We start from the raw sequence: 23,961 nt of genomic DNA on the forward strand, positions 1-23,961 counted from the left end.
GGCTTTGCAATAATTATTTCACTTTAAAATCAGACAGGAGTTCTGTATTCAGAAATAATTCACCTCTGATTTGAGTCAGTATTTAGCATTCCTGGAACACTGAATAAAACACTTGCACAGTGCAGAAAGTTTCAGTGCATCACAAGATAATGTTACGGTTCAGAAGACTGCTGTTTGCAGTCGTGATGGGGGATAGCATTGCTGTAGCTTTAAGTTATTGGTGTGATATCAGGCTATCAAAATGCATCTTAATTACTAGAACTGCAGGGGTGGGGGGAGAGCAGGAAGGTAGTGAATTCACCAGTTTTGCCTAGAGACTGCACAGGCGAGGCTGCTATGCACTCATACTGCTTTTTCAGGTATTGTGGCAATAAGGCACAGGCCCCTCCTGAAGCAAGGGAGGTAAACTGAATATTCTTTCTTCTACATGCGTTCCCCTTCTCTGTAGCATGGTCCAAATCCCAGATTCATTCCTTAAGTTTTGAAACAGAATCATCATGCATTATATTACTATTGGAATCTTTATACTGACTTGTATTTTTAATGAGAATTCATAAAACTTGTATCATTGGCATTGATCTAAGATTTGTAGAATAAACCCTACTGAATTCTAAAGTCAAGTCTTCTCTAGTGCTTAGGCTGCGTATTTTCTGATGTTGCATTAAACCCCAGACTATTCAGGCCTAAACTGAAATAGAACAGTACATAGCACTAGCTCAGCCATCCCCTCACGCTGGTAGAGCATAACAGGAGCAAAATGGTTATAATGCATTTCCTCTCAAATTGTTTCATTTTCAGAGGTTGAGAACTTCTGCCTCATGGGGAGTCCACACCATTACTTTCTACACTGCTGTGCCCATTACTGATCATAAAAAGCAGATTTAAGCCTCCATGGATTAATATTCTGCTTGTTCCGTATATCGATGCAGCAGCTGCTGTTCCAGGAAGGGCTGCTTTGTCAGCCATTCACATCCAAGCTTTCCTAATAACTGAGGATAACTTAAAGCAGATATTAATACAAGTCTGGCTTAGCTTATCTGCAGCCTGTGAATTCAAGCAGTGAAAAATACTTGGACACAACACAAAAACACTGCATTTTTTCCTCTCAGCAAGAGCTTTGCAACAGTCAAAGGAAGGAAGTGAAATTGCTTCCTTGAAGCCATTCTTACAGGTAGCTGCCTGCACGCTCAGACAGCTCTCTAGATGGTGACCTTCAACTTCCCAGTGCGACAAAGCACTGTGCGACTTACTTCCTCCCACCCCCTTGTAGCAAGGTGCTTTTACAGCTGCATTTTCCCATATTTATACTGTAACTACATCCTTACAACCTCTATCCTGAGATACTGTTATTATCTAGAAAGCTTACCTTATCCTTTGCCAGAACTCTCAAACAGCACTTCATCCAGAATGTCACTTGTGCAAGCAGGTGAGGTGACAACAAGAAAGTTTGAGTTTCCCCTTAGTTCTTCTGTGCCTCTCTCAAGGTAAAACCTTACTCAAATGTCCCACTACCTGCAGGCAGCATGTGAAAGGGCTTTGGAGCCCAGTCTGAAGCACAGTTTCAAAGGTAAGACAGTTCTTAACCTGCTTCCAGGCTCTCTAACCATACACTAAAAGGTGGTGCTTGATAGAAACAGAACACAGCAACTTCCGTTTCTGACAGCAGCCAGACATCAGAGGATCTACAGAGGTGCTCCTCCATAAATCCTAACAAATAATGGCAGATGTGGTCCTACAGTAGAGGTTAAAAAGCTGGGGAAACTCTAGGTTGCCTACCCCAATATCCTCCATCTTTTTCAACACGCTGCATTTCCCTCAGCTACCTCCAAACACATCACTTCATGAAAATAGACCCAAGTCCTTGTCTGAAACACTACAAACATGGCAAAACACCACTCCCCTTACTAACAACCTAAATAGAAAATACCACGTCAGTGCTCCCCTTGGGCTCTCATCTGCTGCACAAGGGCCAAGCAGGAGCCAGCAGCAGGGCAGACAGACAGCACAGTGCTCACCAGAGGGCACAGAGTAGCACCCAGATCCCTCCCTACCATGGACCAGGGCTGTAGAGCAAATGCAGTAGGTAGGTACCCTGCAGGCAGTCAAAGCTCATAAACGGGTAGAGGCTCCTATGTTTTCATCTCTGCAAATGACACAGGGCAGGTTTAGGATGATGTCAGAGCTGCACAGGGCCATGGTAGGGCAATGATGTGGAAGATGGTTTGAAGAACACAGCTGAGGCTGGGGACTTTGCTGGCATTCTCCCAGCCAATGTGTCCTTGTCTGCTACCTGTCCCACACAATGACCATCCCGTCCAAAAACCACAGGGTGAACTGCACCCACAGCTATGCATTTCAACCCTTAAACAACAAGGGAAAGCATCCTGCCTTTGGGAATACTAACACCATCTTTTCCCACACCAGTCTGATAGGTCTCTAACCACAGATTTCAGAGATGAGAGGGAAGGATGAGAGCATTTCCAGGCTCTAGCTTGCTTCTGTTAAAACAGCAAGATCCAAATATACTCCATCACTCCAGGAACTAGCCAGAGATCAGTGGGTTCCAGGGTCAGGAGCTGCTCCTCAGCATTGCAGCACAAGGAGTGGTGCCTCTGGGGATTTGCAGCATGAAGCACAGGACGCGTTTCCTTCCTCCTGCCCCAATCTACAGCCTTCTCAACTCCAGCTGACTGGAGGAGCCAGATAAGAGAGTGCTGATAACAGTTTCATTGGACAAATGGCACATCCTGTGATCAGAACTGACAGCTCTGACACAGCAGCACCACAGTACACACTTTCTATTGGAGACTCCTCCCATTTCTACCTTTGCCCAACTTCTACTGATAATAAATCACAGAAATAAGTGCCTAGTTGTAAAGTCACGCTCTATGTAACTGACAACCCCTGGGCCTGGGCACAGCCAAGCCACAGTCCCCTGCCTGCCACATGTGCAGGCACCATGCTCTCCTCCCCTTGCAGCCACGAGCTGATCATCCAGCGAGCCAGCAGCAGATGAGGAGGGATGGTGCCATCGGGCTGGCTGTGCACACAACGTGTGCATGCAGCAGGGGCAGAGATTTGCTGTTTTGTTCTACCAACACAGTATCACAGCTGGTGAGCACCAAGAACCCTGCTTTGCAAGAACAGGCCACATAGAGCATGACACTGAGAAATGTTTTACAGCACTGTGGCATGGGCATCTGGACATGAAAGAAAGCAGGCACCCTCCAACATTTCACACAGGTAGGTGTCCACATGTGTCTTCAATATCTCCACAGAAGGAGACTCCACAACCTCTCTGGGCAACCTGCTCCAGTGCTCTGTCACCCTTACTGTTAAGGAAGTTCTTCTGCATGTTAGTACAGAACTTCCTGCGTTCAGGTTTCAGGCCAAATTATCTCAGCAAAAGCAAACACACCACAGTCCAAAGACTAACACATGAGTTACTACTACATTTTGTAATAAACATTCTTAGGTGATAAGCACTGCTTTACACCAACACACTGGAGTGATGGAACAAGAACCAACTGTGAGACGTGGGATTGCCTTAAACAAATGCTTGTTCAGCTAAGAATATGGGGATCTCTATTCAGCAATGTGAAACTCGTTTTTCACAAGGAATCCCTTCAGACACAATCCTCCCCTTCAGTATTTTATGCTGTTTCAATGTGCAAAGTCTGGAGAAGATGCAGAAGAGGCAGCCAGCTTCACTGCTGCCTTCCTGGAAGGAAGGGTGACCCATGGAACAGCACAGCCTTCACACAAGTCAGAGGCTGATTGTGCCTGGAGACCTGCCCGAAGCACACCTCTCGCTGAGCAAAGCTGCTTCTCAGCAAGTCTACCACAGGACACCATCTGAGTGCAAAACCAAGCCCCCTAGCCCACAGCTGCTTGCTGTACACAAACAATGACACAGGCTTATGAAGCACTGGCCTACATTCGGAAATAGCACACTCCCAGGGAGGCAGGCAGGCACGCAAGTAGGAGGGGTGAGTGATGCTCATCTGACACGCAGCCCCTGCCTGCATCTCCACAGACACTGCAGGGTATAGAATGAGCACTGCAGAACAGACACCCGTGTGTGCAGCCCCTGCTTCTGAGGATCCACAGCACGCATGGGCAGAGATGCTGCAGCACATACCAGCCCCTCCGGCAGCTTGTCAGCAGCTTGGACAAGGCTTCTGCAAGAGAGGTTTGGAGGCACAGCTCTCACCCAGGCATGAGGGCTGCAGCTTGCCCTGCTGCTCCACAAAACCTTTGCCCACATAAGCATCAGATATGACTGTCTCAGCAGCAGTAAACCCATCTGTGACCAGGAAACCTTTCACTAGAAAAAGTATTGAATTCAAAACTGCTCATTAAAATACAGTGGCTGGTTTTCCAACAACTTGTTTCTCTCCAAGGCTAAAACAGAGATCACAGGACAAGAGGAGCATCATGCTTTATGCCTCTAAGCAAGACTGTCCAATGCTTTTCCCACATGAAACATCACAGAAACAAGGAATAGAGCTCACAACAATGAGCAGAAGCAGCACACAGGTTTGCTTCCATCCCAGTCAGATTCCTATCAAATCCTAATGGAGACAGTGTGAGCATACACAGAAACTGTGTTCAAACAGTGATGTTTTGTTCTCTATACCCCTGCAAGAACACCTCTCCCTGCCCCAGCTCAGAGCCATCCCTCACCAGCACACTGCAGCCCTCCAACATGAGCAGCAGCTGCTCAGCCTGGGGACACAGCATTCCAGGAGCACCACCCTGCTGCCCTGCTGTTTGTGCTGCTGCCTAAACTGAAGTTATGCAACTTCATTATTGCTTTCCCCCAAACATGCCTCCCTTTTCAGTAAGGGATATTGATCTGTTTGAAATCAGACTCTGATGCTATAATCAGACACCTCTCAGGCACACATTGCTTCACTACACAGCACAGCTGTGAGCCCAGGCACTTAGTGAACCTACAGGAGCATTTCAGTCCCACCAGGAACAAACTCTTAATGCAAATCTCCCAGGTGTTAGACACATGAAGCAGAAGTCAGTTCCTTAGTACCAGCCACTAGTTCAATATGTGCCCCTATTTATTGCTCAAGGCTCACTAATGCAGACAGGGCTGGGCAGTCACAGCCCTGTGGAACTCCCCGCACCAGAAAGTACTGCTACAGCCCATCTGCAGCTGACTGCTCTAGAAGATCAGCCCAAAACAGAGGTCAGGCTCCACAACCACAAGGTCTCACCGCTCAGACCCACTTCTGCTTTCTTACCCCGGCACTAACAGGGCAGTTCCTGCCCCCATGTGTTCCTGCAGCAGCACCAGGAAGTAGAGTAGTTGAAGGAAGTTTTTTCTCCCACACGAATAACCTGAATAAATATTTCACATTGCTCTCACTTTCACTACTGTAATGGCAATTCTGCTCTGTTTAAAAGGACTATGCATAAGGGAGCACTTTGCTGGAGGCCTCCAGATACAGGCAGCAACAAAGGTTCTATGACACTGTGATAGCTGCACTGGTGTGTGAGCTGCAGGCACAGGGCCCCATGCAGCTTCCCCACTGTTTGTAACAAAGAGTTTGGGCACCTGATTCCCACAGGACACAGCACAACTACAATACATACAGGCACTTTAGAAGCCCCAAGGGCAGCCCTATTCTCATTGCACATGGCAGGAGTCAAAGTCTACCTGGGAAGTGCAGGGCCCAGATCTCAGACTGCACACCCAATCTGTCCAGCGGAGAATGGAGAGGAAGTGCCTCTGACGGAATGGCCAAGGGTTTCTTTTTATTATTATTTTAAAAGAAAAAACCTCCCCTGACTTCCACCATCATACCTAAGGATACTCAACAGCAGACAGACGGGATGTGATGAGGAGGAGGAATACTGACAAAGGCAAATGCTCTTTCTCAGCCTCATGGAAGATGCCTCCTCTGCAGGATTTCTGCCTGTCACCCCTCACAGGCGAACTGTGAGAGATGGGTGATGATGTTCTTAAGATGGAGTCTCAAGAACAGCAAGTTTAGCTTCCACTTGCAATGCAAGGACCTATACGTGCATAGGGGGATTGCCAAAGCCACAATGCTTAAGATCTTGTTTCAGGATGATAGAGACCCATCTCTTCCTACAGAAAGAGCTGCAGTGAAAAGTGCCACTGCTGCACCAAGTATAACCTTTTAGAGCATCTCTTAGAATCAACCTAAGGCTTATTATTCGCATTACAAACTTCAAAGGATCTGCAAAGGCAGATCTTTAACCTTGAAATATTTCTGTGTATGCTTGGAACCACTGCATCACACAGTAAGATCAACCATTGGACTCTGTACATTTGGATATGTTGTTCTTCCCCTGATTTATTTGCATGTAATAATAACAGGAACAAGTGTCTGCACAAAGTTCAAACTAATTTCCTTATTGAATGCCTTGCACAACTGCTTATCCAGGAGGCCTTTAACAATATATTTGATCCAGTTACAGGGCTGACATAGAAGCATTTTCAGGTACTTCAGTATTAGCTGGAAAATCAATTTTCTTTTTGACATTTCTTCATCAGTGGAGATTGCAGCTATAATATTTCAAAGAAACCAGGAGACACTGTATCTTCAAAAGGATAGAAATCAGATGAAAAACACTTTGCCTCCACTAGAGACCAAGAATTTTTCAGAGCTCCTTTACCAAAAGCAAATCACTTACATCCTAAGTACCAGAAGGCATCCAGCTGTTTCATGAATCAGCCAATATTAGGCATCTAACAACTTTCACATGCCCATGTTCAAGGTTCTGTATGAAACAAACAGCTTGCCACTCTGCCTGTGGTTTCCAAACAGAGCAAGTCAATCTGGGGACAAAGAGCTTCAAGAGAACACTGTACAATGGCTTAAAAAAAGACTTATGTTTAGAGGAAATGTCGGCTGTCCAGACAAGAAACATCCAACCCCCAAGAACCTTCTCTCTGCAGGATACCTCCAGCTAGACACAAGAATAGACATTAATACCAAGAGTTACATGGTAAAATGTTAAATTAGGGTCTTGAGGAATAAAATGTTCATGTCCTATGTTCAGGAGAAAATCATAGGAAAGAAATATTTGTATTAGAATTATCCAACTGATAGCAGTCAGCTCCAGTCCCATGGACACCTGACAGAACATGGTGCCAAATTCATTCATGCTGTCAATTAATGTTTCTAAACATTTCTTTCTCAGCACCCTGACTTCCATGGGCGTTTTATGTCAATACTTCCCACACTATAAGACCTTCAACGGATAAGTTACCCAATGTCTTAAATGGTTAAATACATAATTGCTTGTAGGCAGTAGAGCCACTGCCCCATCAAAATTATTATCAGCAAGTAAAACCAAGGCAGGTATTGTCACAATTATTAATTTCCAAGTTTAAGTTCTTTCTCACCTACAACCAAATAACAGGAGCTGAGTTCTGAAGTATAACATTGACTTTTAATTTGTGTTTGCTTTTTTAATGACTTAACAACCTATGCAGCTCGCATGCCTCTCCCACAGGTCCAGTCATTACCTCGTGACTGGGTTGCTGTGCATGCCATGAGCCATGCCTCTGTAACATGCAATTCCCTGCTACACGCAGCCATATCCAGCAGCTACTGCACAACTCAAACAACAGAGCCCCTGTTCCACCCTGGCCCACTTCCTCCACTAAGTGTTCTGCTTTTCAGCTTCCTTTCAGCGCTTCCTTGTCTGAAAACCCCTGTGGCTTTCCCTAAAGCTCCATCTTCTGGAGTCTTAGAACTCTGATGAACGAGAAAACAGTACTAATTAAAAAGTACAATAGTTCCTGACCTAAGAAAAAGCAGTGAGTGCTGTGCAGTGGGAGCAGCGCTCTGCAGTATCCACATGGCTTTCAGGCACCTGCAGGGCCTAGCTCCATGGCAGCATATGGCTTGCTGCACCTTGCTTTTTGCTTTTTTATCCCCCCCCCAGACAAGAAATCATTTCTGGTGGTTCATTTCCTGTCACCCTTCATTCACATGGGCACACGGTTCACTTTGTTGCACACTTGGAAACATGTAGAGTCCCATTCCAGCTTCAGAAATTACCTGTGCAAGTCTGTATTTGCCAGTGCTTCTGCTTATGAAAGAATGTTTTAGCATTCATCTGGCTGCAAGCCACAAAATCACTTCTTACCCACACTGTTAGCAAAAAGGGCTGCTAAAAAAATCTCACGAATACCTGTGTCTCAGTGGAACAGTGCACCATGAGATCCAAGCAAGGAAACAGGCACACAAGTCTGAGTTAGGCGTGCTTGCATGGCGTGGCACTTCCTGGCAAAACTGAGACATTCACTTGGTCCTGAGCCAGGAGCAGAGCATTACAGAAGCAGAGTTATGCAAAACCTCCCTCCAGATTCTTGGTCTAGAAGGGTTTCATTTTGAGCTCTTGGATAAATCCAATCCCAGAACAGAATGCAGACCTGCAGATCTACATCCTGCTGAAATGTCTGCCAGCCTTCCAGAAACCACAGCTCACTGCTCCTGGTTCTCCCACCAAAACTGATTAAATAGAGTTGCTTGTCCAGATCCAGACATTAAGGAAAAAAATAAAAATAATTTAAAAAATTAACTTGCATTTCAGGAAAGATCTCAGCTACAGGTTTGATTCTATACACTAGTCACAGAAGTGCTTTGGCTCTCAGTCTCCTCAATCTCAATGGACACTGCCCATTATAGATGGAGATGAGAGCATTTCCAAGGCATGCATTCTCACCAAGGGCCCTGCAAACCTCAGAGCTGATCTCCAGGATCGCTACATGTAAAGAGAGCCGAGGCTTGCCAGCACAACCCAGCACAGCAGGTGAATGATACTGGCTGTGTGCATGCAGGCTCCCTGTTTCCCATAGCCACCCATCACTGCAGCAGATCCATCTGTGCTATTTTTCTGTGACTGCAGCCATGTGTTCAAGAGGACAAGTGCAGAAAGAATCACTGCGCATTGGCGTTCAGCACACACAGCTTTTGTTGTCCTCCCAGGATTAACCACTGTGTTTCAGAGCATGCTCCCCTAGGGAAGTCAGCCTCTACAGGCTCCCAGCTGACTCAGGCTGCCAAATGAGTGCTTGGAGAGGGGGCTGCTGGATGCAGGGACCACTAATGCCTCCAGGCTGAGCACAGAAGGCAAAGTCCCTACCCTTTGGCACACAGGCGGGGAGGCAAGATTAAACACGTCAGTGTGACAGGTCAGAGACATCCTGCAGCCATCCTGCTGTGATCTTGGGAACCCTGCCAGAGGGAAGCTTTCATTTCTGGAGCATCCTAAACCCACTCTTGCTTTCAGAGTGCCCTCCTCCTCCTTTCTAGCCTCTCTCTCAACTGATGCTGCATTCTGCTTGCTCCTGGAGAGAAATAGGGCGAACATAACCTGATTAACCAAGGGGAAGGGGGCGGGAGGTAGGAGATTAACACGCAGAGAAATACAGAGCCCTTCCCGCCTGCATTAGCTCTTGCCTATTCAATAATTAAAGTGCTTTGTGGTGACTCTGGAATTTGCTATGAAAGCTTCTCAAACTCTGTTTCAGCATGCACACATCAAAAGAAAGAGAACATTTGGTTCGACAAGCTGAATTTTCTTGCCTTCTCCAGGGTCAGGAGCTTAATAATCACTTGGACACGAGCCTATGGCTCCATTTTAAAACATAAGGGTCCCCCTTGCTGCTGTTCATCTTTCGACAGCTTGAATCCAGCTTTTACTTGGACAGCCATATTTGAAGTGTGGGTTGGAAGTTAACATAGGCTTTCTCCCTTTCACATGCAGAAAAACCCTCAAGGCAAACAGAAGTTCCTACAGGTTTATTTGAATAAAGAACACGTTAAACAGGTCCTGACTTCCTTCCAAGACCATTTTCATTCCCTTTTTTCTTTCTAGCCACTCTTGCTTGCTTACCGTATGGATGTTTCAGGAAAGTGTTCCCATATGCAGAAAAGATGCCTTCCCTGACCTTCATGGAGCTATTTTTGGCTACTCTTACTGCCTAAGAACTCTTACTGAGGTCACGCACTGAATTAGCCAGCTGTCAGTAACCTTTCCCTAAAAGATGCTCAATTCTACTGAGGGATTTTGGGTTTGTTTTTGCTTTAAATAAATAAATAAATAATAAAATAAAAAAAATCATCCCCTAACATAACATCCTATTGACTTCAGATCTCCAGGTGTCCTGTTTGCAAGGGAGCATATTTTAACAGGGGAGGCAAGACAGATTATTAGTCAAAGAATGCATATTTTATAGTACCGCCAGGCAAACACAAACAGAAAGTGAATAAGGACATATCCTCCATCTAGAAAATCCCAAAGATGTATTGAGTACCTTCAGCCTTCACTTCTCAGAACCAAACCTCGGGATAGAAATTCTGTTTAGTTCCACAAGCTGCAGAATGAGAGATTTCTCTTCCTCATTGTAATGCCGGGAGCACAAACAGCTGATAAGATTAAAAATGAAAGAACTCTGGGCTGGCAGCAGCCAAATACACAGAACAATATTCCATGAGCTACAGCAGACATGGCTTCTTCTGTCTAACACGTAAATGTATCACGTCACATGCTGGCCACGAAAGGCCCAGCCTCTGCTCCATCTCTCATCTCACAAATTCTAGTGCTGAAATTTCTCTACCACAAATACTTCAGCCCAGAGGCCATGAAGAAATGGTGAAGCCCACTGCCCCAGAAACCAGCTTAAAAGCTTGTCACTTGGCAAGGACAAAATGCATGTCAAGAGAACTGCACATCCCTGTTGTTTCAGCAAAAATTGTTCATTCTCATGCAATAGGCAAAAGACAACACATACCAGTATCTTTTCCCTCCTAACATCAGAGCATTAAATATCAAAGGTCTTCCACAAATACACCATGAATCATGCACAGACCATAGGATGTATGGAACAGAAATGACACACAATTGGGAAAAAGGGATATGAAAAATGTAGCAGGTGGTGCAATATTCAGAAACTGAACTGTTTTGCAAGCACACACCTCGCAGAATTCACAGTCCTATCTTCTACTGCCTCACATTTTCTTTTTCACTACACTGACACATTTTAAAAGGAATACCTGCACTGATCTACAGCTTCTTAGGACCAGAGCCATGTAGGGTCTACAAATACAGCTGAATCTGGATAGAAATATGAGAAAAACACCACAAGGCTGGAGACAATCAGTGAAAAGTGGCGTAACTTGCATTTGCCAAACCCAGGTTCCTTTTACCATTAGGCCCAAGCTAGAGAAATAACAGATTATGCAGGCATCAAGATTGCTTCTGCAGCAGCTCAAAGTCAAGCACCCATTCTCTTTTGTAACAACCTCCTCTTTAAGAAAGACTTGTAGACTGCAAAAGAACACGACTATGCCCTGCAACTGTTTGCTAAATATTTGTGAAGTTTCATCTAAACACACGAATCAAGGCACCACAAACCAGTAACTCCAGGCTTAGCACAGTGACGTGGAAATTATTTGTTGGCAGACTGTAGGCAAACAGCAAGATTCCTCTGCCTGTTTAAATTTTAAGTGTGCATAAGAAAAACAAATTGGTAGAACTATGGGTCAATATTCACATAACGTTCCTGAAACTACTTAGTGCGCTAACACTAAAGGAATATTTAGTAACCATTTTACCCTCCTGTGGGTTTACTTTCACTTCTCAGCTTTGTTTTGTCTCTCCAGTTAACAAGCTTTTTGCTGAGGAGAGCCACTGCACACCTACACAGTGCTGTGCCAGTGCAAGAGATGCTGGTACCTGCTTGGGGTACATTAAGAATCTGTGTAATCATGTAAAGAAACAGAGTCAAAAGACCACTCGGTGCTCATCAGCCACACAGGCTGCACCTCTCATTACTCAGTCTCATCTTCCTTTGAAAACACTGCCATATTTTAGACCTTCAGTACTGAGTCATCATGCAGCGTATTATGTTTCAATTAAGAATTAGGGAGATTTGAAACTAAACAAAAGGAAACTGAAGCAAACCAAGGCTGAAAAGGAAAAGTTTATCACCACCCTGAAAATGAACATAAATCAGCCTCTTCTTACTGCCAAGCCACACTTTGAACCTCTACCTGAAGCACAGCAGAACCAATACCTCAGAGCACACACCTGTCTGTGCTGTGAAAAGAATGAGGTCTAAAGCAAAAACTCCTGTGAGGAGAACACAGACCACCTAATACCTATGGCAGCCAGCTAACATAGAGCTACAACATACCTAGATGATGGGGTAAACTTCTAACAGGTAACACAAGTTAGGAGAACTTGGTCATTAAAAAAAAGGTACATGTCTTTCTTTTTCTTAGCTACTTTCTGCTTATAAAATAAAATTAAACAACAAAATTCAAAAGCCCATGGCCCAGAACTCTTTGAAAGATAAAGTAACAGTTCTCCTGGAGAGTTGTTCTATTTCCATTCCAGCAGCACATTCTACTGGGAGTACACACGATATAGATGGTATTTAAGAACCCTACCTCATAACCTCTCAGGGCAGTACCTGCCTTCCACCATCTGCCCACACAGCTGCGTTCACCCATAGAGAGACCAACAACAACCACCACAAAAACAAAGACATAAAAGAGTACCTTGTGCAGAGACAGTGAAGTTATTTCTCCCATCTGAGAACAGCAGAAGCGTTCAACTCTGTAACACAAGCCGAAGCCACCCCTCAGGACTGCTATCATCTTAGAACTCAGCCAGCCCAGCTGCAGCTCTTTTAAAGAGCCTCAGGTGTTGGGGACTGAAATGAAAGCAGCTGGTTGCCTGGCTCCATTCTATTGATAAGTTTGCTGAACTGTAAGTTAAGTTTCACCTTCCTTCTCCCATAGTCTTTTCTAGGGAATGAATAATCATTCATAGTCATCTGTAGGCACACACATTTTCCACGTCTGCTGGAAAATGTACAAACCAGAAGATGATTAAGTCCTGGTCTCCGGCTTTCCTATTCCAGGTACAGAACTGAATTTTATTTACTGGGATCCACAAAGAGCTACAGGAAGTCATGTATTACAAGCTCCAGAAGCCACTGGAAGCTGTAAAAGTTGCATTTTATAGCACTGATGTCTTCAGCAAAAGCTTTGAGGAGACGTGTCCTCATGCCCCTCATGAAAACATGGAACAAACCATTTTTGTTGTCTAGGACTTCCTTGACCATCCAACTTTATGCTGCAGAAGAGTCCTGACTACAATGCTACTGTCTCCTAAACAGATTAAAGAAGGAAAGGGATGAGTTCACATTTTGCTTGTGCAGGTTCTGGAGAGCTGACAGGGCAGCAAGTCTCTCCACCATGCCTGTATGTGTGTAATGTTCAGACAGACTCTCAGTTCTCTACAGTGGTTGTATAGCCCAGTATCTTCTCAACTGCCAGATGCCAAGTTTCCAACAGCGTAACTTGGCATTTTGTTTTATAGTGTCCCAAACGGCAAGAACCAGTAAAAAAAAAAAAGGCTGCCATTGCAGGACTCCACTGTTCTTTACCCTGAGCGAGCCATCATGCTGGCATGGGATGTACTGAGAAGGAATCCTGGGAAAATCAAAACTGACAGCTGCAGAATGAATATGAATATTAAAATAAGGACAAGGAGGCCTCTGCTCCAGATGGAATATAGGGACGTGCCTCTGACCTTTTGCTGCTGAACCTGCCTGCCCTCTGGAATTGGCAAGCTGCAGTGGCAGCAGTCTGCAGCCCTCCTCTCATAACCCTTACTGGCTTCTTACTGTAATTTATAGAAAGTCTCCACTTACTGCAACCTGCCAGGCACTCAAAAACAGCATGAGAAACAGAAAGAGTTCTGCTACTGCCAGTTTAGAAGGTAGCAGCGAGGATGCATTAATGGTTGTGCTCTTTTGACTATCAGTAGAAGGCAGGAGCTGAACCAGCTCAGACATCTTTGTGATTTTGTGAGGCAAAGACTGAATAGTGATTCTACCCACCAGGCTGCCCTCACTATCTGACCATGTGATCTATCTGAGCATCCCATTTCCTGCAGTTCCTCAGTAAATGAGTAAATATTCAGTTATGTAAAAGGATGGGTTTGGCTTGAAGAATTCTGCACAGTGACTCATGCTTCCATGAGAGCAAGACAGTCGTGTGTTCTGTTTTGTCCAGTGACAGTTTGGGAAGCTGCCACAAGAAAAAACGTTTTCTTTAGCTTTATATGGAATGCGTAATCCATTGCTCTTGTGCTTGCAAACATAACCAGCCTTTTTGGGTGGAAAGAAAAGCTGATGTAACATGGAAGTCCTGAGTATTGAAACATGTCAGCGAGAAAGCAGATTGCAATTAAAAACAAAACAAAACAAAACAAGTCTAATAAAAGGACACTGGGGAAATAAGTCCTTCAGAAAATGACAATGACACAGATCTCAATATATTTTGCCCTAGTGCACACTCAGAAATAGTAAGCTGTGGAAATATAGATGTAAAAAGCACCCGGAAATGAGAATTGCATCAGCCAGCACATCCCCTCACCCCACCCACTTGCCACAATGACAGTGCAAAGGAAGAGAGAGAAGCAAAAGCAGGAGATCTCTGCAATAGCAGTGCCCTTACTGTAACATGGGTGCATGGAAACATGGGAAGAGGGGTCCAGTGGTGTTAAGACTGTGGCTAATCAATTATGTGTAGTGATACCTGTTAGTGCAAGCCAAAGTGAAACTCATCCTTTAGCTTTTAGTTTTCTTAAGACAGTTCAAATGGTTTGATGTGGCTATGCTGTCAAAGTTTGAAAAACACACAATAGGAACACTGTTGTATGGGAAATTAGTAATCACAGCTTGAACCTCTGATTAATCAGCTGAGGCAAGTGTCAGGTCAGCTGTGGGAGCACAGGTGAGAGTAATGTAGCTGTGCTCCTGGAAGGGGTGGAGCTTGACTCCACCTCCTCTAGACCTCATTTAGGGGCTGACCACCACTATGGCAGCATCTCTTGGAGATTGCTTCTTGGTGGAGATTATCTTGGTGGTTCCCTGCAGACCAAAGGCTTCCATTGGGTGAGTTTTCTTTGTAAATAACCTTTGGGATATTTGCAATTACTATCTTTCATTCTTTGTCACCATATAACTGTGGAGCATGAACTAATTTTCTGTATTTTACTCTTAGAAGAATCTAAAAGTTAGAGGAGTTCTGGCTCTGGGAGCTTTCCTGTGTTGACTCTTATAGCCAGTCTTTTGAGGATGCCGATCTTCTGATCAAGGCACTTAGTGCTGGGGGCCTTGGGTAAAGAACATCCATTGTTTTCATTTTACTTTAAAATGCTGTTTTATAATTAACAAAGTCCTACAGTACCACCATCCAGCAGATGAAGACTCTTCCCATTTTATAAAGAAGAAACTAAGCCATAAAAATGGATGATTCTGTCCAGGAATCTGTTCAGGTCTCAGCATCAATTAAAGGGAGAGACAAGACTGGAATGACATAGCTATGTCCAGTGCCAGGTTCATTCCTTCACATGCTGACATGTTATGAAAGCAAAGCTCTCAGAGTCAGAGCAAAAGTAGGACCAATCATGCTGGGAATAACACTGCTGATTTTTAGGAGCAAGTTAGACCTCATACAGAACAGCAATATTTCACTGACCTCTCCAGGGCTGGTCAGCACCAATAGTGGATTAATGCCAACCTCCAGTATGAGCTTTGACTCACACTGCATGTATGTTCATGTTGCAGATTGGCATCATTGTCCATCCCTGCAGCACCATCAGATTGGACTTAGTCTTTCAGGAGCAAGGACCTGAGAAAATGTGAGAGGAGCAGAAGATAAACATCACTGTGTAGAACCTGTTGCATAGCAGCACCAATGCTCGACCAAACACCATCTGAGTTCAGTGGAAATGCTCTGCTTGTAAGCCCAAGAGAAAAAAACAGAAATGTTTCCTTATTCAGAAGCTTCTATTGCTTTATTGTTCACATTTAGCCTACGAAAGTTAATATGGAAAAGAGGGCAAGCAGGCTGAGGAAGGGAACATCTTCCCTAGAGAGACTTTGTCACATTTCAAACATTTCTACCACTGTTGCTTCAGCACTTCCCACTACTGCAATGGAAGGCAGCAGTGGGAAAATAACAGGAAGGATAAAATTCCTTGTGTATACAAGTGAGGAAAATAGGCCCCATTCCTACAGTCAAAGTCAATCACTTAAAAGAAATTACAACAAAGCTTGCTTCCATCTTCCACATGCAAGAACAAAGCCCTTCATTTGCTCACCTCATTCTGTTGTTTTTTTTTGTTATAGTCTTCTCTGTTAGAAGCTTTCTGAAGCAGAAAATCAATGTCAATCATGCCAGATGACTGCTCACCTCCTGAGCTTCTACTGCTGCTCCTAAGATCACAAAGGACACATAAAAAGAAAAATTTGGCACTCACATCTTTCTCATTTTTTTGTAAGCCAGGTTAGTTAACATCAGTTAACGCTGTTAAAACCTGTAACTCATTTTTAACAAAACAAGGCTACTGATCTGCTGACCATCACTGAAGACATATTGGGGCCATGATGGTGCTGAGACATCCTCGTCAGCTTGCTCTGGCCTACTGTACTAAAGGCAGGCCCTCTGGTATTTGAATAGGCACTGCACAGCTAAGAGGATCCCGATGCTGTAAGTTACCTTATGTTATAAATAATGGAGATTTGGTCTCAGTTCTGTTCTCAGTAACAAGCAGCTCAAACATGAGCAAGTGAAGATTTTACTAGACTATAGCCCAAGACCACATCCAGTTTTATTTGCCTGAGCCACAGTATTAGAACAATCCTACTATACCAACGTTTTTATCTTAAAAACTTTGGTTTTGCTGTGACAGTAGCAAATTACCATTTGCTCTATGTTAGTTACATACTTAATGCGCCAGCCTTGTCTTAGAAGCTTCTTATCTTACATTCTAAATCTTCGGAAGCCAAATTTTTTATTGAGAGAAAATATTTGTTGATGTTTTTCTATCAAATGTTCATTTCCTATCCTGCCAGAGGCTGACACTCACAGTGTTGTGTAGATGCTGGTGTTTAGAACCCAACCTGGATGATGAGCTGCTCACTCCCGTGCACACACAGCATAAATATAAATTCCTGGGATGCAGAACTAAACTTCCTAATCTGCCCTTGAGACTGCTGACAGAACAAGGTGCTCAGCGAACCCCATGTAATGCGGAATGGCAGAACTACATTCTGCGGTTGCCTTTTGTTCTGCATTCATCGAGCACCGGCACCTTCCCCTCTGTCCCACAGCTCCTACAGCCTCTCTGCCCCACACCACACACCACAAGAATCATTTGCTCCTCCAGCACCAGCAAGGCACGGAGCACTTCTGGTTTTTGCAACCAATACGTCCATTGGTGGAAGGACTGGTCCTTACCATGAGAACCAAAAGTGTCTATTTCTGGCTTGAGACTGATGTACATCTCTCCTTATTCTATTTTTCAAGCCTTTTCACACGTTTCCTCAGCTGTATTTCTTGTTTGGTTTAACAAATGGACTCTGTCCAGCAACAACACAAAACCATGACAGACTCTCAAAGAAACGAGGCGCCATCCCCATCAGGTCGCCGTGGCAGAACAGAACGGCCGCTGGGATGTCAGTGAGGTGCCACAGCAGCAAGTTCCTTCACTTGCAAAGCAGAGCCGTGCAGATGAGCCTTATACACGGTAACGGACACAGAAATGACACTGGTTTGCCGAAAGCAGTTGTGTGAGACAACCCCGTGCCATATTCCGGCACAGCCCACACGGAGGGCAGCGCAGTGATGGCAGCAGCGATGGCAGCAGCGCTCCGTCCTCGCCCAGTGACCGTTACATCCCGCAGCTCCTCCAGCCGCCCGCCCCGCTCATCTCACCCCCCCGCCGCCCATCCGCCCCGACGTGTCGCCGGGCACGTCTCCACCGCCGCGTCCCGCCCGCCTCACGTCAGCCGCCCGGCCCTTACTTAAGGCGGAGGCCGCCTCGCCCGCCCCGCCACCACCGCCGCCGCACTAGAGGAGGAAGACGCCGGGTAGGTGCCGGCCGGGGCGTTCGCTGACGGGGAGAGGTGAGGGAGCGGGGCGCCCCAGGGAGGAGCACTGAGCGCCGGCTCCAGCGCGAGGACTCGGGCAGCGGCAGCACCGCCGCGCGCACCTGAGCTGCCCCTCCTGGCTGCCCCTGATGGGAGCGGGGCGATAGGCACGTGGAGCTCACAGCACGGCTTACTGCACGGCTTACTGCACGGCCACCGCGGAGATGGCTCAAAAAAAGAGACGATAATAAGTAAAACTGTGGCTGAGAGAGCCGATAGCTGCGCTCCGTAGTATTGTGTTTCAGAGGTATAAGGAGTGAGGTGCCTGAGTGCAGGATGCGGGTTTTGCTTGGAAACAAACCCATAAAGTAGGCTTTGAGGAGCACAGCGTTTCTAAGAAGGCCTCGTGAAGGCATTGCGTAACTTCAGCTCCAAAAAGACTGGAGACGTAGAGTACCGGTTTTTCAGGGCAGCGGACTGGAGGTTGGTAGGCTGTGCTGGCTGTAGGAGCACTAAAATGGCTTCCTTTACCTACACGTAACATGGATGATCGCTTGGAGCGTTCTGCTAACGTTGCCCGAGTGCCATCCAGCTTTATAATCAATATTTTTAGGCTGTGTTTGTGGGGATGATCTTAAACAGTGGATTGGCAACAGCAATTCAGTTTTCAGCCATGTGGTCTTACTGGCAGGCACCTTAGGCGTGTAATTTAGACACATTTTCTTCCTATCTTTTACCATCTTATTTTACCATCTGCTTGTTGTGAATATTCCAGTGTCAGGAAGCTCCAAAGCCCGCAGAAATAATGCGCTGCTTTTCTTTCAGCTGTGCACCATGTCTCTCAAGGATCATCTCATCCACAATGTCCACAAAGAGGAGCACGCTCATGCCCACAATAAGATCAGCGTGGTTGGTGTGGGTGCAGTTGGAATGGCTTGTGCCATCAGCATCCTGATGAAGGTAAGTGTCAAACTAGGGATGAAGCAACACAGTTCAGACTGCCTGAAACCTAAAAGAGTGGGATGAGAAGTAATCTCCCTTACTAGACTAATTGAGCTAGCATATATGATGACCTTTTGGTTGTAAATTCCTTTTCTTGAGCCTAAAAAGAAGCGGCAAATTCCAGCTATTTCCTGTCAATGACTCGTAGTTCTTCTAAACCATGTTTTCCCCAGTATCAGACACAATATGCTCTGACTCAGGAGCCGTACTTATCACTGGCTAACTTCCAGATGCCCTTCTAAGCAGGAGCCATCTAACATTCTAGGCATGCAGAAAGAGTAAGAACTGAGGAGTCATTTTGTCTGAAGCTGGGAAAAGCGAGTAATGGAATAGTTCTTTGCAGTGTGAATTGGAAAAAGTGGCCCAAGGCAGTCTGAATTGTCTTCTGCATTGCGTTATTATATAGAAAATACTGTGGCAAAACCAGGCTTGTTGTACTTAACTGCAAAGTAGGTTGCTTATGAACAACTCTTAAGCTATTCTTCCTCACTGTCCCGCTAAATTGTCCAACTATTTGACACAGAATGTAGATAGGAAAAGTATACAACTAATTCAAGTGGATATCCCAGGAGACTAATTTAAATACCTGGTTTGGGAGGAAATTAAGCGATGTTGATGAATTCAATTGCATAAATGGATCACTACTTATAAAAGAACTGAAACTTCACAGTTTTCTCTGAGTAAATAACTCAATTTGTAACAAACTTAACTCTTTAATGCTGGTCTCACACAGGACTTGGCAGATGAACTTACCCTTGTTGATGTTGTGGAGGATAAGCTGAAAGGAGAAATGCTTGATCTCCAGCATGGCAGCCTCTTCCTCAAAACACCAAAGATTACATCTGGCAAAGGCAAGTAGTTGGCTCTGGTGGAGTCACCTATTTCTAGTTGATAATGACATCAAACTGGCCATCCACGTCCAGCACTTGTCCTGTCATTGTCATCATGAGTGATGCTACTTCATTTCTGTTCCTACAGGAACAGTACTCAGCTGACACAGTTTCACGCATCTTTTTAAGGCTGGTCCAACAAGTTCTTTCAGTACAGAAAAAATAAATTTCTTAAGTACTCATGGAGCTCTAAGAATTTTGTTTCACAGGCTTCTGAGTGCTTTACTGGTTATCTGTCAGCTATAAATGCTGGATGGATTGAAGCTTAATGATAACTTGACTAGGGCAAGTAACAGCCATCTCACACCCTAGTAAATATGTAGCTCTGGCATCCACTGGTAGTAGATTTTGAGAGCAGCACCTTCTCCTTCTGTGCAACTGTTGCACTGCAGGCCAGCCCTACAGCTACCCCTTATGCTCACCGATGGCTGAGAAGTATGAAATACTGTTGGTCAAGTTAAACTAAGACTTGACCATGCTTTTAAGGTTGTCAGTTGCTGCAATAAGCAGCCTTCAAAGTTGTTGTTGAACTTTCTGCAGAAGCGAAGACTAGAATAACAACACTCAAACTTGAGAGTTTTAGATATCAATGCTAAAAGCACCTGGACTCCTGAACCATAGATAGAAAGAGGTCACGTTTGACACAGAGCCTTTTTTCTTCAGATTACAGCGTGACTGCACACTCCAAACTGGTCATTGTCACTGCTGGTGCCCGTCAGCAAGAAGGAGAAAGCCGTCTTAACTTGGTCCAACGCAATGTCAATATCTTCAAATTCATCATTCCCAATGTTGTGAAGTACAGTCCTGACTGCAAGCTGCTGATCGTCTCAAACCCAGGTTTGTCTTGTGTTGCCTTGGCAAGAGATTTAGCTTAGGATAGCATTTAATTCAGTACAGTGGTGTCAGTGTATCAATATAACCAAGCACAGGTTTTAACAAAGTAGTTGTGCCAGCTGAGCACGTAGCAAGAAGTGTTATCTTTCCTTTCCAAACTCAGCAAATTGATTCTTTGACAAATAAATCAGGGTCCTTTCAACTTTTTTGGCTGCCAGTTTAGCACAGGACACAGTAAGGAGCACTGGTAATTATATGCATAGCATCAAATAGCCTCTTAATTTTGCATTTAAAACAGCCCTCGTGTTAACCCACTGCTAGGCCTGGTGATGAGCATTACTTCATTTTCTGTGTCACCTAATGGGCATGCAGATAAAATCCCTACAGATTAACAGAAGATACTACCCCCAGGTATCAGACTGCTGGTGACTGGCACTTATCCTCCCTGTTCTACTTACAGTGGATATTTTGACCTATGTGGCCTGGAAGATCAGTGGCTTTCCTAAACACCGTGTTATTGGTAGTGGCTGCAATCTGGACTCGGCCCGTTTCCGCCACCTCATGGGAGAAAGGCTGGGCATCCATCCTCTGAGCTGCCACGGGTGGATTGTTGGAGAGCACGGAGACTCCAGTGGTAAGGGCAAAATCTGGCTGTTACACAGTTTCTCAAACCTTCTTTTGCAAGAAGCATAATCTGCAGGGGCTACACCGGAATGCTGCTCAGAAACTTAACTAACAGCAGGAACTGAAGAATGCAAGTCCTACTTTAAGTCTTCTGCAGCAAGAGAGTAACCCTAGATGATCTATATTTGACCTGGGTTACTCTGTTTAGAAAAGGTCATTACTGTAACCTAAGGAGACTAAAAATGTCTAGGCTAAGTTGTTCCCATAACTAAAAAGCAAACTGAGGAAGCAAGAGGGTGAAGATCTCTGAAAGAGACTCCCAGAGATCTGCGCTGTATCTAGTGGGAGCCATTCAGTTGTCTTCACTGGCATCATTTGATTACTTCAAGAACCTTATTTAAGAATGGAAGTCTGGAGTCTAGTCCAAATGAAGACAAGAGAAAGAACAGTACTCTTATGTAGTCTGTACTTCCCTAGTAACAGCAGAGCAGCACTGTCTGCTTCCTGACACCCAATAGAGTGCATCTGGAATCCATTTTTATTATGGGGAACTGTTGCAAAGGATGGAGTTAGTGCTATTATTAGTTGATGTTGCTTTGGTGTTTTGTGTTTGTTAAAGGTGCATTCAATCCCTGCAACATGTATCAAGAAAGGCATTCATGAGTTGTAGGGTCCTTACCCTATAACTTAAATGGGTCTCATATTTCATACTGTTTCTGAAATCAAGTCAAAATCTCTGATGTGTCACAAACTAATCCAGGTAGTTCCTACTTTAACTGCTAACTTGAGAATTAAACTGTTGTCTTTTTGGTTGGGGGAGATTCTTTACTTTGACGTAATTTAATCTCTTTACAACTCAGTGCCTGTCTGGAGCGGAGTGAATGTTGCTGGTGTCTCCCTCAAGGCTCTCCATCCAGACATGGGAACTGATGCAGACAAGGAGCACTGGAAGGAGGTTCACAAGCAGGTGGTGGACAGGTAGTACCACTCTTTTTTTGCAACATAAGAACATATGATGGAGAACTAAAACATCTCTGAATGCATTCTTGATTTCTCATTCAGAAAGTGGCCCAAAATGAAGAAACAATACAATTTCAGTGTTATAAAGACTAACATAAATTTAGTGGACTTGTTTTTTTCATAGTTAGCAAGATTTTTTTAAGTAAAGAAAATGTTTTAACTTCCAAGTTTCTCATGTTAGCAAGGGGCATGGTGTGAAATGCAAACGGTGCGTTTCAGTCCTGTCAGCTATTAGTCAAGTTTCCACTGTCTCCGAATTGTGTAAGGTATCAAAAGCCTTTCCTACAGATTTCATCTAGTTCCATTGCTGCTACTTGTTTTCTTTACGAGTAACTTTCACTCTGCAGTGCCTATGAGGTCATCAAACTGAAGGGGTACACATCATGGGCGATTGGCCTTTCTGTGGCGGATCTAGCTGAAACTATTATGAAGAACTTAAGAAGGGTGCACCCAGTCTCTACAGCTGTTAAGGTAAGGAACTCCTTTCTGCCAACTTTTCTCTGTTTTAACTGAGAACTAAAACCTTCAGAATTCTGAGGAACAGTTACAACATTCTGATTTCTACTAAGCTTACTTGAATTTTCCACATTGGAATATTCTATTAAACAGATATGCACAAATCCTAGCCTAACTCTCCTTACCTACTTTTCAGGGCATGCATGGAATAAAAGAAGAAGTCTTCCTAAGTGTTCCTTGTGTACTGGGCAGCAGCGGCATCACTGATGTAGTGAAGATGATCCTGAAACCTGATGAAGAGGAGAAAATAAAGAAGAGTGCAGATACACTCTGGGGAATTCAGAAAGAACTACAGTTTTAAACTTGTCCAAGCAATTCACTATTTGCAGTGTAACGGTTTAGTGGTTTGTCTTAATGTTGCACTTTCCAAGTAGGTCAAATCCTTTGGTGTACGTATCTCAACTAGAACACAAACTAAAATCTGAACAAAGGCGTTTCCTAAAGATGGCAATGAGGAAACTATTCTAGGGTTTTCCCTGTTTTCAGACACTTATATTCTTAGCCAGAGCTCCAGCCACCTAGTATTGTACAGTGAAGTGGTGTGACATCAATCCAGCATTCAAAGCAGCACTGCCTTTTCCTCACCTTGTTTAAATATTAGCCCAGAACAATAACTAACACAACGTGAAACCAAAGACTATTTTCTTGCAGTCACAGGATTGTCAAATTAATTGACAAGCCCTCTCTGCCAGCTGAATAGCTTAAATATTTCACTGTTGGTAGGTCCAAATATTTTTCCTAACACTTCTTTGGAACTTGTGTATACCTTTTTTTTAGAGGAACCTATTTTTGTGTACTGTATCGGACTAGTTGTAAATTTGTCTCCAAAGCACATTTAAAGATCATGTTAAGGTTTATATATGCAACAAGACAATGACCTGTAGTACCAGCTCCAACACCAAATAAATCATGAAACGTATTTCAGCCTCCTGAGTCGTCCTTGGGGGGGAATTCTGGTGTGTAGTGTTCCTGGCCTTGGAGGCAGTGCATCAACAGAGGGCTTTGTTTTTCCTAGCATTCTTTTTTAGAGAAAAAGCACAAAAGCCATTAAGGCTTTTAAGGTACTGTATGATATGCTCCACCATGGCCATAACCTGAAGGTAGAACAAGGCAAGTCGAGAG

At 44.4% G+C, this 23,961-nt stretch overlaps 1 protein-coding gene and 2 long non-coding RNA genes across 5 annotated transcripts in view; 2 read left to right on the plus strand and 1 right to left on the minus strand.

The window, feature by feature from the left end:
- The window catches only part of LOC107314690 (uncharacterized), a 38,503-nt gene extending 19,689 nt beyond the window's left edge, over window positions 1–18,814 (minus strand). Inside the window, exons 1-3 of one of the 2 annotated variants that reach the window (XR_014946514.1) lie at window positions 18,704–18,814; window positions 16,183–16,297; window positions 15,558–15,710 (exon numbers count right to left, since the gene is read on the minus strand). This is a non-coding gene — a long non-coding RNA (uncharacterized LOC107314690). Of the gene's footprint in view, window positions 1–15,557; window positions 15,711–16,182; window positions 16,298–17,321; window positions 17,450–18,703 lie in introns of those variants that run through there. The other variant, XR_001555583.3, reaches the window with a different exon arrangement.
- On the plus strand, window positions 14,864–15,861 carry LOC146760705 (uncharacterized). The gene is made up of 2 exons (XR_014946518.1): window positions 14,864–14,971; window positions 15,647–15,861. It is a non-coding gene; the product is annotated as an uncharacterized LOC146760705 (long non-coding RNA).
- On the plus strand, window positions 17,916–23,758 carry LOC107314688 (L-lactate dehydrogenase A chain). 2 transcript variants are annotated; one of them, XM_015864181.3, is made up of 8 exons: window positions 17,916–17,989; window positions 18,779–18,913; window positions 19,689–19,806; window positions 20,509–20,682; window positions 21,140–21,313; window positions 22,164–22,281; window positions 22,671–22,794; window positions 22,976–23,758. In XM_015864181.3, exons 2-8 carry the CDS (start codon window positions 18,788–18,790, stop codon window positions 23,138–23,140), a joined length of 999 nt encoding a protein of 332 aa, XP_015719667.1. In that variant the 5' UTR covers window positions 17,916–17,989; window positions 18,779–18,787; the 3' UTR covers window positions 23,141–23,758. The 2 variants fall into 2 exon arrangements, with proteins under 2 accessions (XP_015719667.1, XP_015719666.1); XM_015864180.2 differs by having other exon boundaries at window positions 17,916–17,953.
- Window positions 23,759–23,961: the final 203 nt, after the last annotated feature.

The sequence above is a fragment of the Coturnix japonica genome, chromosome 5, assembly GCF_054131305.1.
Source record: "Coturnix japonica strain WE chromosome 5, WE-NBRP24, whole genome shotgun sequence".
Taxonomy (NCBI): Eukaryota; Metazoa; Chordata; class Aves; order Galliformes; family Phasianidae; genus Coturnix; species Coturnix japonica.